Source organism: Myodes glareolus, chromosome X (genome assembly GCF_982192425.1).
Source record: "Myodes glareolus chromosome X, mMyoGla1.1, whole genome shotgun sequence".
In the NCBI taxonomy this organism is placed as follows: domain Eukaryota; kingdom Metazoa; phylum Chordata; class Mammalia; order Rodentia; family Cricetidae; genus Myodes; species Myodes glareolus.
In genome coordinates this window covers 83,273,797-83,292,817 of record NC_142053.1, presented here as the reverse complement: position 1 = coordinate 83,292,817, position 19,021 = coordinate 83,273,797, and the positions used below count along the sequence as shown (strand labels likewise).

The 19,021-nt window shown below is 36.9% G+C and overlaps 1 protein-coding gene across 1 annotated transcript in view; it reads right to left on the bottom strand.

Moving 5' to 3' along the window:
• Tex11 (testis expressed 11) overlaps positions 1 to 19,021 on the bottom strand; it is a 267,891-nt gene that overhangs the window by 89,840 nt on the left and 159,030 nt on the right. The window contains exons 18-19 of the mRNA XM_048417933.3: positions 9,870 to 9,955; positions 7,687 to 7,743 (exon numbers count right to left, since the gene is read on the bottom strand). Of these exons, the coding sequence (XP_048273890.1) occupies positions 7,687 to 7,743; positions 9,870 to 9,955 (143 nt within the window). The remainder of the gene's footprint in view (positions 1 to 7,686; positions 7,744 to 9,869; positions 9,956 to 19,021) is intronic.

Below are 19,021 nucleotides of genomic sequence, written 5' to 3'. Positions count from 1 at the left end.
ATGGAGCCATAAAACAACTTGAAAAGTCAAAGGCAATTCTTGACTAAAAAGAGCAATATAGCAATATCTGACTTTAAAATATGTTACAGGGTAATAGTAATAAAAACTACATGATACTGGTATAAAACATAGACTCAGAGATGAATGGAATAGAATAGAGAGTCCAGATTCTCCACGAAGGTACCAAAAGATTATATGGTATAAGCCCTTTTTTCAAATGGTTAAGTGCCTTGACTAAAATTAAATTTTATTTGTGACTCTAAAGAGATTAAATTGGTAAGATTCTGTCTCAAACAATCAAACAAATAAACCTTTCTTGTATTTAATCTTTGGTCCAGGATAGAATCCAGTCAGAGGTGTTTGCACAAAGCTTTTTCTCAGTGTTGCTTAGAACAGTAATGAAATATTGTGATGGTTTGGATAAGCGTCTTCCAAAGATCTATGACTGGGCATGGTGGCACACGCCTGTAATCCCAGCAATTGGAAGGTGGAAACAGGAGGATTGTTTTGAGTTCAAGGCCAGACTGAGCTACACAGTAAGTTCACAGCCACTCTGGGCTAGGCAGTGAGACCCTTCCTCAAAAACATGCATTGGAAAACAGTAGCCTTTTAATAAAGGGTGGTGAGGACACTGGGTATCAGCATAGAAAAGACTAAAACTAAAGCAATGCCTCTCAACCTGAGATAAAAATCAAGTTAAAATGATAAAAGGCTTTAATATGAAACTTAAAACTATTTCAAGAAAACAGGGCAAACACTTTAAAATATTGACACAGGCAATGCTTTCTTTAATAGGACTTTAGTAGCTCAAAAAACAAAAGCAAGAATTCATAAATGAAATGACGTCCAATTAAAAAGCTTCTGGATAACAAAGGAAATAATCTAGTGAAAAGTTAGTCAACAGAAAAAAAATCTATTAGCTAATCATTGAGTAACGAATGAATATCCAGAATATATATATAATTTTAAAAATTACACTGAAAGAGTAAATAATAGAATCAATTAAATTGACAAATGAACTGAAAAAACATGTTCCAAACGAGTAAGTACAAATGGCCAATAAATATAAAAAAATGTATAGTATTATTAAGTCATCACAAAAATACAAATTACAGTTACATTGAAGTTGCATCTCATTCCAGCTAGAATGGTTATTATAAAAACAAAATGAAAACTCAAAAACAACAAGTACTGTCAAGGATGTACAGAAAAAATGAACACCTACTTATTGTTGGTGGGAATACAAATTATCCCAGCCATTTTCTAAAACAGTACAAAAGTCCTTTTAAAAATTAAAAATAGAACTACTATATGATCTAGGTATACCAATCCTGGGTAGCTGAAAGAAATGAAACCAGCACACAAAGAAATATCTGAACACCTCATATTTATGGCTGCACTAGTTATAGTAGCCAAAATATGAATCATCCTAGATGTTCATCAGTATATATATAAAATGAAGCATTAATCATCCATAAAGAAGATGAAATTATGCCATTAGTGGAAAAATAGGTAAAACTGAATGGCATCATATTAAATAAAATAAGCCAAACATGAAAAAGATAAGTATCATACATTTTCTCTCACATATACAAAATGAAAAAAAAATGATATGAGAGTAGAAGAAATAATAGGGATTGATAAGGGGCTGTGGGCCAGGAACGAACAGGAAGGAGAAAGTAGAAGGAAGGGTAGACATGATCAGTGTATGATATATGCATATATGTAAATGTCAAAATAAGACTTATTAACATGCATAATTAACACAGGTTAATAAAAAGATGGCCTACGCATTCTCTTTCTATGTAACCATGTCCTATATAAATGAGAGTTGATGCATCTACTAGACTGGTATTGCTGTTTGAATTCTTGTTCAGTACAGTGACTAAATCTGCAACTTCCTTCTAAAAAGAATTTTTTTTTGTTAAAAAGAAAAGGAGATCAAGTCATACAGGTCTTTCACTTGCTTGGTTAGAGTTACAGCAAGATATTTCATATTATTTGAGACTATTGTAAAGGGTGTTGATTTTCTGATTTCTTTCTCAGCACACTTAGCGTTTGCATATAGGAGGGCTACTAATTTTTTTGAGTTAATCTTGTATCCAGCCACTTGACTAAATGTTTTTATTAGCAGTAGGAGTTCCCTAGTAGTTTTGGGGGCTACTTAGGTATACTATCATCTGAGAATCCTGCAGAAGAGGGAAAGAAAGGATTGTAGGAACCAGAGGGGTCAAAGACACCACAAGAAAACTCACAGAATCAACTAACCTGGGCTCATAGGGGCTCACAGAGACTGAAATGACAACCAGGGAGCATGCATGAGACTGACTAGGCCCTCTGCATGTATGTTACAGTTATGCAGCTTGGTCCTCTTGTGGTACTCCTAACAGCGAGAACAGGGGCTGTATCTGACTCTTTTACTGGCTTTTGAGACCCTGCTTCTCATACTGGGTCACTTTGCCCATCCTTAAACAGAAACAGAGTGGGAGTGGACTGAAGGGTGGGAACAGAGGTGGGTAAATAGAGGGACTGGGAGGAGAGGAGGGAGGGGAAACTGCAGCTGGGATGTTAAATAAATAATTTTTTAAAAAGAAAAGAAGAACTAGTACACAAAAGTAAGGCAAGAAAATGAGCTACGTAATAAGGGAAATCAAATATTACATCAACATCTCAAAGACGTTAAGAACGTGGAATGATATTGTCTCAGGACAGCAAAATCGGTCTTTGGGTAAAGGCACTTGTAACCAAGTCTGACAACCTGAGTTCAATTCCCAGGACCCACAGGGTGGAAAAAGAGAACTGACTCCTCCAAGTTATGCTGTGACTTCAATACAAGTACCCCTCTAAAAATAAACAAATAGATATAATGAAATTAAAATACTAAAATTTGAGAATTTGACACATTAAAAATAAAGTTGCTCCTTCAGATGCGTCATCAAGAAAATGTGAAGTAGTCAGATATAGCAGCACATGCATTTAATTCCAGCACTCAGGTGGCAGAGGAAGGCAGATCTCTGAGTTTAAGGCCAGCCTGGTCTACAGAGTGAGTTCCAGGACAGCCAGGACTACACAGAGAAACCCTGTATCGAAAAACCACAAAATAGATAGATAGATAGATAGATAGATAGATAGATAGATAGATAGATAGATGAAACAAAGAGAGAAAGAAAAAGCAAATGTGAAGTAAAACAAAGCAACATCACTCACTACCTATGATGTTACCCAGAAATCTTGCTCTTAAGTATTGATTCTAAAGGAGCACAACACTTAATATTACACAAATTCCTGCATACAGATGCTTATAAAATCTTTTAAAAACAACTAGTTCATTTTCAAATATGGGAGCAATTAAGATGCCCTTTAATGGGTGAATGGAAAAACAACATGTGATACATTAAGTACTGAAATGATATGAGCTATATGATGAGCTATCAGCCATAATATAACATGGAGGAATTGAAAATGTTTATGTGAAAAAAGTTCTATATTGTATTATTGCAGCTACATGACACCATGCAAGACAAAACTACGAAGGTAATAAGAAATTGACAAGGTGTGTGTGTGGGATAAATAGGTAGAGGACAGAGGTTTTTTTAAAAGAGCAGTGAGAATACCCATGATATGGTATGGTTAGTCTTGAATTCAGAGAGATCTATATGCTTCTGCCTCTGTAGTACCGGGATTTAAAGACATGCACCACCATATCAGGTCAGTTACTGCTTTTCCTCCCTTATGTTTGTTTTTTCTTAAATATGTTCCTAATTGAAATAGAATTACATCACTTTTTCTCCAGTCCCTCCCAAGTACTTCTGACTCCTCCCATGGTACCCCCAACTCTCAAGTTGATAGCCTCTTTTTCTTTATTATGATTGTTATACACACACATGTATGTGTACAGTGAGTTCCAGGTCATCCAGGGCTACCCAGAGAAACCCTGTCTCAAAACAAAACAAAAAACCATAACTATTTTAGAAGATAAAATAAGGTACCAGTGGGAGGGGGATTTAAGAAAGTAACAAGAGATGAAGATCAAAGTATGTGATATATATATGCATTATGATGTCTTAATGAAACTCATTGTTATATTCTGATACAAATTTGGTAACATTGTTATGTTAACAAAATTCTATTTAACCCAATAAAAGTAAAAAAAAAAAACCTCAAAGACAAAAGGAAAACTTAAAATGAGCATTTAACAGAAGACCGTTTAACTCAGTCAGAGGAGTGAATATGGAAGCACAGGAAACTCAATTAAGGACATTTACAGGAAATAGGATAAGACTGGCTTTAGGCAGGAGTAGCGACTTACACTGGATTCATGGGTTCAATAAAACCACAGCAGAAGAATTGTGACTTCAAACTCAGTCTGAGCAACAAAGCAAAACTCTCTCTCTCTCTCTCTCTCTCTCTCTCTCTCTCTCTCTCTCACACACACACACACACACACACGCACACACACAGAAAAGTATGCACACACACAAGTATACCAAAACCTACTCATGTCCAGAAGTAGTATTACTTAATACTTGTGCTTTCTGGGAACAAATCTTAAAAGTATTACAAATTTATGTATAGTGACTTTATAGAAAACTTTTATCGGTTTGAATTTAAGTTAAGATAAAGTTAACTTCGTTGCCTTAATTCAGTGGCGATATGGAACAACCCAGACAAGGTCATGCATACAAAAATGTATCACAAATAAGACCCAGGACACAAAAACATATATACGTAAAAGACAAACTGGTTTAAATAACTAAGCACATAATTTACACAGATACTGTGTGTGGGATAGTTTTATGTCAACTTTACACAAGCTAGAGTTATCTGAAAGAAGGGAACCTCAATTGAGAAAATGCCTTCATAAGATCTGGTTGTAAGAGTTTTTTCTTAATTAGTTATTTATGGGGGCCCAGCCCATTGTGGGTTATGCCATCCCCGGGTTGGTGGTCCTGAGTTCTATATGAAAGCAAGGTAGGCCAGCCTGGTCTACAGAGTCAGTTCCAGGACAGCTAGAGATACACAGAGAAATCTTGTCTCAAAAAGAGAGAGAGAGAGAGAGAGAGAGAGAGAGAGAGAGAGAGAGAGAGAGAGAGAGAAAAGAAAAGAAAAGAAAAAAAGAAAAAGAAAAAGAAAAAAGAAAGAAAGCTGAAAAAGTCACGGAGAGCAAGCCAGTAGCAGCTCCCTTCCATGGCCTCTGCATCAGTTGCTGCCTCCAGGATTCTGCCCTGTTTGAGTTCCTGTCCTGAATTCCTCTGATGATGAACAGTGATATGGCAGTGTAAGTCAAATAAACAACTTGCTCCCCAACTTGCTTTTGGTCATGGTGTTTCATCTCAGCAATAGAAACCCTAACTAGGACATGATGTTAATCTAAAACCATAGAAATCTTAAGTCAGAAAAAATCCTTAAAACTTGGTAGTCCAGTTTTTATGTTTTACAGAGGAGAAAATACAGCTAAGAGAAATTAAGTATGTTTTTACTAAGGTAAAAAGAAAAAGTAAGTGAGACAGCACACTAAAATTCAATTCTCTTGGGTATTCTCATTGAATTAGGTGTTTTAAATTTCTTTACTAGTTAGTTGATTTTTTATTATATCAAATGCTGACCTCTGCTGGAAAAAATGATCTTCTAGATGTTCTGCATTACTATACATATAGAGAAGAATATATATTTTAATGTTCTAAAACTTATTAGTAATATTATATACAATATAATGCCAATATAATATACATCATCCTCCTTTACCCGCTTTCCTATTGGAATTAACAGGTGGGGTTTGACTGTGTGCTACAGTTATATGGATTATGAAGCACTTTTAAGTCCTGCACTGAAGCGCTTATAAAACAGTAATTGTGGTAATTTGAATGAAATGCCCCCATAAGTCTTGGGCATTTGAATACTTGGTCCCAGTTGGTGCTTGTTTGGAGATGATTAGGTGGTGTGGTCTTCCAAAAGGAATAATGACACTGGGGTAGGGCTCTGAGGTTTCAAAAGACTCACACCATTGTGCGTACACTCTGTGCTTCCTATCTGTGGTTTAAGATGTGAGCTCTCAGCTGCTGCTCCTACCCTGCCACTATGGACTCTAACCCTCTGAAATCTTAAGCTCTAAATAGACACTTTCTTCTCTAAGGTGTGTTGGTCATGGTGTTTTATAACATCAGCAGAAAATATAAGACACTGATATTCAGACATTCAAATATACTGAGTGGCAATTGTGCACCTGTTGCTAAGCTAGGTCCCAGAGATATGCAGATAAATACAAAGAGTCCCACAGTCAAGGGACTCTTAGAATATGGCAGCTATTAAAGTTTAGTTCTGAATTTACTGACTTTCCACTCCTTAAAAACCAATCTTAGTGTCGATAATTTCAAAGATGTCCCAATGTTAAAAGAGAACTCATGTTTCCTTCCTACCCAGCTTCAACAATTATTAACTTATCCATCTTATCCCACTGTAAATCTCAACTACTTCCACATTATTTTGAAAAAATTTCCAGCTATCACTTCATCACACCCATACATATTTCAAGGAGTCATTTCTTGGAGATAGATAATGTTTCTTAAAACAGCATAACAACATTACCACTATTGTGCTGCCTAGAAGTTAATGTCAAAATGTAGCCATTATGCAAAGTTCTAAGTGCCTCATATTCTTTAGATTGAATTCTCTTCTATTTGATTGATAAAGCCTGTTAAGAAAAGATGAATCCTACAATGTACGTCTGGGCAGATTGTGTGTTATGACAAAACATGTTACAGTTCCAAGTTATCTCAGTGATTGATATTTCTCCCCAAATTCAGTCGAAATAATATAGTGCTACCAATTGTAAACAATAGATACAGAACATGCAGTAGATAAAGTCTGTTACAGAGTTTTGTCTAAGCATAGAATGAAGAGATGGGTGCTATTTTCTGAAAGCTACATTTAGTCAAGAACTTGAACCAAGTTTTCTCTCAACTCACCAGAAGATAGTGAATTTTATGAATGAAAAATTGGTGACAAAATCCTTTCACAAAATGTTAAGTTCTTACTATTTTTTTACTGATTTTTATTTCATGTGCATTCGTGTTTTGCCCACATGCATGTCTGTGAAAGTGTTGGGTCCCCTGAAACTGGAGTTGTGAGCTGTCATGTGGGTGCTAGGAATTGAACCCAGTTCCCCTGGAAGAGCAGTTAGTGCTCTTAACTGCTGAACCATCCTCTCTAGTCCCAGTTATTGATATCTTATACCATGGAAACTGTGAAGAGAAAAGTGTTTCTCTAGTACAAGCTGAGATAATAGAGAACCAGAATCTTTGTGAATTTCCACTGAGTCTACTGTCAAAGGGGGAACAGATACAATATCATAATCAGGTCATATGCAAAATGTGAGGGATCATAAACTGCCAAGTACATTTTTTAACTTTTAAATGTATTAATTCACTGAGTAATTACAGAAACTCCATGAGATATACATTGGTATTTCCCTTTTACAGATGGAAAAACTGAAGGAAAAATGATAAGAAACTTATCTGAGCTATATATCTCATAAATAACCACATAGAATATGAAACCAGGAAGACTGGCTAAAAATATATATTAATTTTATTCACTACACAATACATATTTCAATATAAGGCTTTCATTTAAATCTACTCTAAATTTTCTAATGGCAAATACGTCATTTCTCATGAAAAAACTTACTTATTTTCAGATTCTGGCATACGAGAAACTTGTTGAAGAATAATTCGAACCAGACACCTGTGTTCAAAAGACAATACAGAAGATGATTCTCGGGTGTGAGGAATGCAGATTAGTGGTAAAGTGGTTGCCTACTATGTGTGAGGCTGTGCTAGTTTTTCCCCCAGTTTGACACAAGCTAAGATTATCTGGAAGATGGAACCTCAATTGAGAAAATGCTTTCATCAGATTGGCCTGGAGGCATTTCTTAATTTGTGATTGAAGTGGGTGGACTCAGTCTACTGTGGGTGGTGCCATTCCTGGGCAGGTGGTCCTGGGGTATATAAGTAAGGAGACTGATGACAGTGGGGGAACCAATATAGCACCAAACTAGGTCCTCTGAATGTGCAACATTTGTATGACTGGGGTAGACTGTGGGGCCACTGGCAGTGAGACCAGGATTTATTCCTGTTGCTTGAACTGTCTTTTTGGAACTCATTTTCTTTGGAGGGATACCTTGCTCAGCCTAGATAAAGTGGGGAGGGCCTTGGTCCTGCCTCAAAGTGATATGCTAGACTTTGTTGACTCCCCATGGAAAACCTTACTCTCTCTGAGGAATGGGTGGGGGGGGTGGGGGGACTTGAAGGGAGCGGGAGGATGGGAGGGAGTGGAAACTGGGATTGGTATGTAAAATGAGAAAAGATAGTTTTTTAAATTAATTAATTAATTAAAAAAGAAAGCAGGCTGAGCAAGCCATGATGAGCAAGCCAGTAAGCAGCACTCTTCCATGGCCTCTACTTTAGTTCCTGCCTCAAGTCCCCACCTTCAGATCCTGCTGACTTCCCTCAGTGATGAACTGTGATCAAGATGTATAAGACAAACAAACCCTTTCCTCCTCAAGTTGCTTTTGATCAAGGTGTTTCATCACAGCACTAGAAGTAAACTAGGATAGAGGCCCTAGGTTCTATACCCAATACTATAACAGGAAAGAGAGGGAGGGAGAGAATGACAGTTAAAGCAAGAGCAAGCAATGGGAGAGAAATTCTTAGGAAGAAATATGTCAAAGTTATGATACCAATTTATTAGCTTTGATTATCCCAGAGTGCAGAAATGAAAAAAAGGGAAAATTAATCTTATTTGTATATCTTTGTATTGTTTTAAAGGTTGCAATAAAAACAAATTTTATGATTTCTGGAAATAAAATTTAATAAAATAAGTTTAAAATAAAATTGCTATTTATAATAAGCTATTAAAGTGTTCCAAGTTCATATCAACACAGAAATAACAAGTATGGTGTATAATTCTTTATTTTTTTATGTAAGAAAGCTGTCACTGGTTTTGGGGTCACACAGAAGAAAGAACCACTAATCTTTGAAGGAATCTGGAAGCTTTACTACAAAATGACATGATGAATCATTGGTAATTTCAAATTTGAAAATGCTTTGGAATGGAAAACTATCTGAGCCTGGTACACCCCCTGTAATCTCGACACGTGGGAGGGTAAGGTTAGTCTGAGATACATAGTAAGATCCTGCTTATAAAATAAAAAAGAATAATAAAATGAAGTAAAACTTAAAATAATAAAATAAAATAAAATAAAATAATGTGAACCGAGGGCCAGGTGTGGTGGTGTATGACTGTAATAATCACAGCAGTCAGGAGATAGAAGCAGAAGGTTCAAAACCAACCAGTTCCAGGCTAGCCAAAGCTGTCTCAAAAAGGGGTGTGTGGCTGGAGTTGTTGCTTGTCTCACAGGGATGAAGCCCTAGGTTCTGTTTCTAACACTGAAAAAAAAATGATTTAAGAAAAAGAAATGTTATGTGTTCTGAATGATTTTAGGTATTTACTTGATTGAATGCATGCTGGTATGTCAACTTCAATTCTATCTCTCTATTTCCTATGAGAAGCATGGCCTGAAGTAGAGCTGACTAGCAGTAGAACAAACATAGTCTCCTTTGGGTTCTTTTTCCCCAGTCACAACTATAGGGTCATCATGGCCAAATCTGACTCTCAGGATTACACATGAAAGATCCCTTTGAACAAAGAATTTTCCTTTCTAAAAGGAACACAGGAGAGATGAGGTTCAAACACTAACCTTTGCTTTTTTTTTTTTTAACTGCGCATCTTCATTACTGGCTCTTAAAGGCTTTGATATCATCAGCAGTTTTGGCAAAGTTTATAAATTAAAAGTATGAAGGGCAGCTTACTTTAAAGCTCCAAGTACTTCTTTTGGGTCTTCTGAAAGTTGAGATAAACATTCCAAAGCTTTGGCTGCCACAAATTGTTGCCCATTCTAAAAGGAACAAACATAGTATGGTAAATTACAGCAGCAAGTTGTCTATATTCCTGCCTATTACAAAACAAATATTCATTTTTTTCTCAAAAGGGTTGTCTAACAATGTAGAATGAAGCTGTAATTCATTGACAAAAAGAAAACAGGTTCATTTTATCCTCAGAAACTCACACGTTTTTCTTGTGTTCTTTCTTTGACTCTTTTTATTGTTTGTTTTGTCCTATTCTTATTGTTTGTCTTTGTTTTATCTTATTGTATTGTATTTAATTCTTCTTCTTTTCTAATGAGAGTCAAAAAGTGTGTCAAGCAGGATGGGAGGGGAGGGGAGGAGGCAGTGAGAGAACTAGGGGAGAGAAAATGGTAATCAGAATAAATTAGATGAAAACAATCTATTTTCAATTAAAAAAAGAAACTCATAGCTTCCTATCCACAATTGCAGCCTTGCTGTATCCTCTTTATCCTCATTTTTAGTAGTAACTAAAAGAAAGCCAAACTGGAACTCCCTCACTTCTAGTACTCTTATACCTCAAAGACTCTGTATATCCCTGTTTGTATCCTTTTCTCATTTCTCCCAGCTCCTCCAATCCTTCCATCCTACACTTGTAGTCCATTACCAGAGAGCTCCTCTATGAGAGACCTCTTCTCTGAAAGTTTCCTCATTATGTCTGCAATGGAAATGTAGGTTTTGTTCAAGGATACTGCTTACATGGGAAACTTTTCAAGTAACAATAGATTTACTTTCATTGCCCTTCTACTCTGGAGGTGGAGTATGTGCCTTAATCCTTCAGTATTATTTTCATGTTATTTTCACTCTTTCTTTCCTAAAAACCACCACTTTGAAATTTTGTCATCATATTATATCCCTTATTGTCACCATGATCTCTATATACCTTGCCGTCATCATGGTCCCTGTATCCTTTGTTGTTGCCATGGTCTCTATTCCCTTGTTTCTATGGTTTGTGGATGAAATAACTACCGCTAAGTTATTTTACTCGCCCACCCTCCTTCTCCTTCTTCTCTCTCTCAGCATTTTTAATGCACAGAAAGATCTCCCTAAAATCCTAGCTTCTCAAATAGCTTAAACTCCATTCCATTAGCAATCTTAAAATGATTTCATACTGTCATAAACTACTCTGAAAGAATGAAATTATTTTGCATTTTTTAAAATAAAAACTGGTGAAGTCATTGAAAATCAGTGTGGTGGTTCTTCCAAATCTGGAAATAGATTCACCATTGTTCAAATACATCACTCCTGAGCATATTCCCAAAAGATTCTATAGACTACAACAGAGATACTTGTTCATCCCAGCTTATTGCTGCTTTCTTCACAATAGCCAGGAAATGGAAACAGCCTAGATACTCATCAACTGATGAATGGAAAATGAAATGTGGGACTATATACAATGGAATTCTATTCAGCTGTAGAGGGAAATGAAATTTTCAGGTAAATGGATAGAGCTGGATAATAAACTGAGTGAGGTGACTCAGAGAGATACAAATGCCACATGCTGTCTCTTTCTTATTTTGGGATCCTAGATATTAACCAGAGTGTTTAACCTGGATTAACTATAAAAGACAGGAAAGCAGAAAGAGACCATTAGGGGAAGTGGGAAAAAGCACTCCAGAAAAGTGGAAGTAGGACACGGGTGCTATGACGAGGGTACGTGAAAAATGGGAAGGGGATTAACTGGAGGGTAAACACAGACTGGGAAGAGGAAAAGAAGGGTAAATGATGTATGGAAAGACCATAGGGAAATCTAGGATTTTATAAGCTTTCTTAAAATTACACAGTAAAATAATGCTCCCATGAGAGCCAATGATTACTTAACAAAATCCCCAGTGCCACCAGGTAGAGAATACTATCCTTCAAATTGTTGGTCAAGAGGTCGAAAAGACCTACCTCAAATAATATAGACTATTATCCATTGCTCTTGGTTGCCTGTCAGAACATGAACATAAGACCCTTCTGATGAAGATACTACATTTTGGGCCATAGTAATTGAAGAAATCCAGCTAGTACTGACCTGGAAGCTAGCTGACTGAAGGCTAGCTCTAATAGTGTTAGAAGTTGATTGTGCAAACTGTCAAGAAAACAAGTTACCAACAGTCCTACCCAGCTATAAAGCCTGATAATCACAATGAGACCAGCAGGACATTCCCAGTGGTCCAATAGTGCTATCTGTATCTCTGTATCTTTTTTACTTTTTATTGTTTCTTGATAGATTTCATATTAGGCACTGGGATCACATTCATCTCCCCATCCTTTCACATCTAACCTATGCTCCTGCAGCCTCCCCCAAAACAAAAGAAAATAACAGTTTAAAGAAAAGGAAAATTCTGGTCATGGGAACCACAGTGTGACACAGTGAGTGACAGTGTACCCTTTAGTCCATACATCTTTACTTTCAAGAGTTCACTGCAATGAGTCATTGGTATAGTTCGAGGCCTCTGGTTTCTGATGGACCCTCACTCCTCACTGGGACTCCTCTTGGACTTCCTGCTGTTGCCCTGTGTCGTGGAGATTCTGCAGGTTTGGATCGGCAGGACCAGCCCCTTCACGTGCTCCAGCAGATGACAGATGCAATGGATGTTTGGGTAGGACAACTCTTAGCCCTGGTTCTGCCTGGGTAGCAGCTGGGTTGGGCAGCCCACTGGCTCACTCTTCCTCATCTGCACCGCCAGGGTGAGCTCTCCAGCACTACACCTCTACCCATCCCCCTCCTCCCCCTACCCCATCCCTAACCCGCAGCTCACCTAATGCAGTAAGCAGCAAGGGGAGGGGTGGGGTGGGCTTTCCTGCTCTCACACTCTCAGGACCAGTTCACAGGAGCCCCCACCAACAGGGTCAGCTCTACTGTGCTGCCCAGGCGAGGTACAAAACTTGCAATCACCATAGGACAAAATAAGATATTCCATGAAAAAACCAGATTTAACCAATACTTAGCCACAAACCCAGCCCCACACAAAATACTAGAATGAAAACTCCAACCAAAGGAAGTTGGGTACATCAACTAAAACACAGACAATTGATGGTCTCATACCAGCAAATCCCGAAGAAGGGAAAAACGCACAAATTAACATCGCCAACAATGAAAACTAAATTAACAGGAGATAGAAGTCACTGGTCATTAATATCCCTTAATATAAATGGACTCAACTCACCTATAAAAGGACACAGGCTAACAGATTGGATATGAAAACAGAATCCATCCTTCCTCTGCATACAAGAAACACACCTCAACCTCAAGGACAGACATCATTTCAGAGTAAAGGGTTGGAGAACACCCGATCTTTGATAAAGAAGCAAAAAATATCAAATGGAAAAAAGAAAGCATATTTAACAAGTGGTGCTGGCATGACTAGATATCAACATGTAGAAGAATGAAAATAGACCCATATCTATTACCATGCACAGAACTCAAGTCCAAATGGATCAAAGACCTCAACATAAAGCCAGTCACACTGAACCTTATAGAAGAGAAAGTGGGAAGTACACTTGAACGTATTGACACAGGAGACTGCTTCCTAAATATAACCCCAGCAGCACAGACACTGAGAGAAACATTAATAAATGAAACCTCCTGAAACTGAAAAGCTTCTGTAAAGCAAAGGACATGGTCAACAAGACAAATGGCAGCCTACAGAATGGGAAAAAATCTTCACTAACCCCACATCAGACAAAGGTCTGATCTCTAAAATATACAAAGAACTCAAGAAATTGGTCATCAAAAGAACAAATAATCCAATAAAAAAATGGAGTACAGACCTAAACAGAGAACTCTCAACAGAGGAATCTAAAATGACTGAAAGAGACTTAAGGAAATGTTCAACATCTTTAGTCATCAGAGAAATGCAAATCAAAACAACTCTGAGATTTCATCTTACACCTGTCAGAATGGCCAAGATCAAAAACACTGATGACAATTTATGCTGGAGAGGATGTGGGGAAAAGGGAACACTCCTGCATTGCTGGTGGGAGTGCAAGCTGGTACAGCCCCTTTGGATGTCAGTGTGGTGATTTCTCGGAAAATTAGGAAACAACCTTCCTCAAGACCCAGCAATACCACTTTACGGTATATATCCAAAGGATGCTCAATCGTGCCACAAGGACATGTGCTCAACTATGTTCATAGCAGCTTTGTTTGTCATAGCCAGAACCTGGAAACAACCTAAATGCTCCTCGACCAGAGAACAGATAAGGAAAATGTGGTACATTTGCACAAAGGAGTACTGCACAGCAGAAAAAAAAATAATGATAGCTTGAAATTTGCAGGCAAATGAATGGAGCTAGAAAATATCATTTGAGTGAGGTAACCAGACCCAGAAAGACAATTATCACATGTACTCACTCATAAGTGGGTTTTAAATATAAAGTAAAGAAAACCAGTCTACAAATCACAATCCCAGAGAACCTAGACAACAATGAGGACCCTAAGAAAGACTTACATGGGAAGTAGAAAAAGAAAGATCTCCTGAGTAAATTGGGAGCATGGGGACTGTGGGAGAGGCCTGAAAGAAAGGGGAGAATAAGGGAGGGGAGCAGAAAAAAAAATGTAGAACTCAATAAAAATCAATAAAAAAAAGACTGACCTTATCAGGAAATGCTGGACTATTATTTAACAAAGAATAACTTTCAGGAAAAGTAAGAGCTTTTCAGTAATGAATTGCTCTTTCCTTCTCCTCTTTCTCCTCCTTTTCCTCAAGACAGGGTCTCCTATGTTGCTCATGCTGGCTTGAACTCACTATGTAACTCAGACTGGTCTTAACTTCGTAATCTCCTTGCAGGGATGAACATTAAAGGGACTTATAAATGTATGTAGTGACTTTTTATAGTCAACTTCTCTTAGTTTGAATTTCAGCTGAGCTAAAGTTGACTCCTTCACTATATAACTCGGTGGAAATATAGAACAACTTAGGGTCCATGAATGCAAATAAATAGCACAAAAAAGAGTGAGCATATGGAAAGGGGTACATTATTTTAGAGAAAATTGCTTTTAAATAATCTTGTTCATAAATGGTTAGTATTTAGGCAGGTATTATTAATCCAAAACTATAGGAAATTTAGAACAGAGCAAAAATTGTCCTGTCCAGATTTTGAAGACTCTTACAGATGAGGAAAACAAAGCTTAGAGAATTTAAGTCGCCACTGTGAAAGGTAAAGCAAAGTAAAGTGAAACAATTCATTTATTTTGCTTGTGTTGGTGAGTTAGGTACTGAAATTTTTCAACAAGTGAAATTTACAACATCTCTTCCTATTTCTGTAAAAAAATGTCACTGGAATTTTGATGGTGATTATACTGAATCTGTACATCAATTTGATACTATAGCCATGTTCACAATATTAATTCTGTCAATCAATGAACATGGTAGTTCTATTTTTCTAGAATCACCTTCAGGGTTTTAAAATTTCCATTGTAGAGGTCTTTCTCTTGCTTGATCAGGTTTATTTTAGGGTTTTTTGAGGCTATGGTGAACAGGGTTGTTTTTAGTAAAAATTTTTTTATTATATTCAGTGCTAACCTGTACCTGAAAAGAAACCATTGGATGTTCTGTATTACTATATATATTTTAAAGCAATAAAAGTATATTTTAATGTTCCACAATTTTTCATTAATTCACACAAAACCATCCTCCCTTACTTCCAAGTTAGAATTAACAGGTGAGGTTTGAGAGTATGCCACAGTTATATGACTTACGAAGTACTGTAAGTCAAAAAACCTTATAAGACACTGACATTCAGACATTTAAAAACAGAGTGGCAATTATGTGCCTGATCCTAAGCTAAGTCCCAGGGATACAAAAATAAAAACAAATACTCCCAGCCATCAGCGGACTTTTATAGTACAGCAGCTAACTGTAATGTTTAGATCTGAATTTCCTGACTCCCTACCCCTTAAAAAACAATTTTACTGCTGATAATTTCAAAGACATCCCAATGTTAACAGGCAAGCTATGCTCGCTTCCCATATGCCTACCACCCAACTTCAATATTTCATCCATCTCATCCCACTGTAAATCTGCAACTACTTCTTCCATTTTATTTTGAAGAATTTTCCAGATATCACATCATCACGCCCATACATATTTTAAGGATGCATCTAGTATAACCATATGACCACTATCATGCTGCCTAGAAGTTAATGTCAAAAATGTCATGCAAAGTTCTAAGTGCCTCATATTCTTTAGATTGAGTTCTCTCCTATTTTATTGATAAAACCTGTAAAGAGAAGGTGAAATTAAGGACAATTTGAGGAATAGTATGGAAACATAACACAGTAGAAGCTTAATAAAATATACACATGTATGAAGTTCATCTAAATGAAATCACCAAATAATGTGGGAGAGAGAATGCCCCAACTGGACATCTCTCGTCACCAAATGAAGCTTCTAGTGCTGGGACTGGATTACATCCAACTGAGTTGTTTGTCAAAGATGAGAATCCCTAAATAACCCAGGCTGTTACCAGGACTATATTTTGTTCTCCACAAACGGATGGCAAGGTCCCATTGCTAAAGAAAACACCTACACAACTTATTGAACATGAAGAGGTTGAGATGGAGCCTATGGTCTAGTGTCATGGGTATGGGAGGGTACTCTGCAGGCTACAAAAGGAGAAACATAAACACCAGTCCAGACACAAACCCTGTGATCTACAATAGTGTTCTGCCTGCAAGGTATGTTAGTGGAATGGTGGAACAAAGTGTGTGGGAGTAACAAACCAATGTCCGATTTGACTGAAGGCCCACTCCACGAGATGGAACCCATACCTGACACTGCTTGGGAGACCATAAACCTGAGACTAGACAGTTCAGGAACCTAGGGGAAAACCAAATACTACGTTTATTAAAACAAAAACAACAAAATGACTCCTAATGATATTCTGCTACACTCATAATGCCTTGTTCAGTCATCATTAGAGAAGCTTCCTCCTGCAGCAGATGGGGACAAATAAACAGATTCACAGCCAGAGCATTATGCAGAAAGTGAGACCTTGGAACACTCAGCCCTAAAAGGGATGTCTTTAGGGGAGGAAGTGGAAACTTTGACTTGTATTATTTATAAAGTAGCAGTAGTAGTAGTAGTAGTAATAATAATAATAATAACAACAACAATAATAATAATAATAATAATAATAATAATAATAATAATAATAATAATAAAGGGATGTCTCTACCAAATGCCTCCCTTCATGGCTCAGAAAACCCTGTGGAAGAGGAGGCACGAAGAATCTAAGAGCCAGAGGGAATGGAGGATACCAAGAAAACAAGGCCCTTTAAATCAACAGGACTGATGCACATATGAACTCAGAGAGTCTAAGGCAGCATACACAGGGCCTGCATAGGTTTGCACCAGTTCCTCTAAGTATATATTATGGCTTCCAGTTTTGTATTTTTATGGGAGTTATGAATGCACAAATGAGTAGGTTTCTGTTTCTTGTGTCTTCTCTTAGGTTCTTTTTCTTCTGTTTCTTTGTTTTGTTCAATTCTGATGTATTAGTTTTTTGTTTACTCCTTTATTTTATTATTAAAGAAAATAAGTCAGGTTATGGGGTCTGTAGGTAAGGTTTTGGATTTTTTCATAAAAGAGCTGTGGGCAGAAGAGTAACAATAACTCCCATAATTTAACAGGATCACTCCAGATCCTAAGTAGAGTTAAAATAAAGAGGCTCTTGAAAAAAAAAAAAACAAACAAACGAGCAAGGGAAGGTGGCAGATCAGGGTAACAATAATGAGGACTAGAAGAAGTAGTCAGATTCTGGGTCATTTGAAAAGCATAGTCAGCACAATCTGCTGATGAATTAAAGAGATGTTAAATAGTCCAGCTACTTCAGATATAGAAAACTAGATCTACCATATGGATATTTGTCTGGAAGACTCCAAGTCAACACATTACAGAGACACTTGTGCATCAATATTTATTACATCACTGTTCATAGCTAAGTAATAGAGCCAAACTAAGTCTCTAATAACAGAGTAACAAATAAGAAAGGGTGTGTATGTACACAAGGGAATTTTTTCAACATAAAGAAGAATGAAGCTATGCTATTAGCAAGGAAATAGATGAAACTAGAGATAAGTTTGACCAACCTCAGAAAGACAAATATTAATATGTTTTCTCTCATTTGTGGTTCCTAGATTTTATTTAGTCACATAAAACCATGAATATGTCTATAAAACAACATTAGATGTGAATAAAGGTAAATAAATGAAGGGGAATAAATGAGGCAAATGAGAGAGGAGAGAGAGAGAAAGAAACAGGGAAGTGGGGGATATGTTTACTACACAAAGCATATCTGTAAAAAATTAAATTGATAAATAAGATTAAAAAGAAAAAAGAATTCTACAGTGTACGACTGGGTAAATTGTGTGTTATGACAAAACAATTTACAATTCCATTGCTCTCTCAGTGTTTGATATTTCCCCCAAAATTTAGCTGAAATAATATACTACCACCAGTCACAAACACTAAAAGCAGAACATGCAGTAGATGTAGTTTTGAATTCTTGTCTAGGTAGAGAATTTCTGAAAGCTATATTTAATTAAGAACCTGAACAGTCTTCTCTCAATTCATCAGGAGGTAGCGAATTTTACGAATAAAAAATCGGTGACAAAATCCTTCTATGAATTGTTAAGTCTTTGATATCTTACACCATGGAAACTGTGAGAAGAAATGTGTTTCTATTGTCCTAGCTGAAATAATAGAGAACCAGAGTCAACAGCACATGTAGGTACTATGTTCTATGAGAATGCAGATTATATATATATGTATGAAGCGTGGAAACATGAGGATTTGGGTCACCAAGTGAAATACTTCAAAGTATACCATTTAAGAAGGTACTTCACTTACTCTCAGAATACTGTAAGTAGCAAGCCTAGATCTGTATGACCCTGATGAATATGTGCTTCAAGTTTTGAGCCCCAGTTACTTTATTGTCTTACCCTTGTTCTTCATCCGAGCTTTTCAAGTATGATGACATTTAAACTTTGACAATATCATACATGTATATTCTGCGTTATGGACATTTTTACCCACCATTTCTCTCTCTCTCTCTCTCTCTCTCTCTCT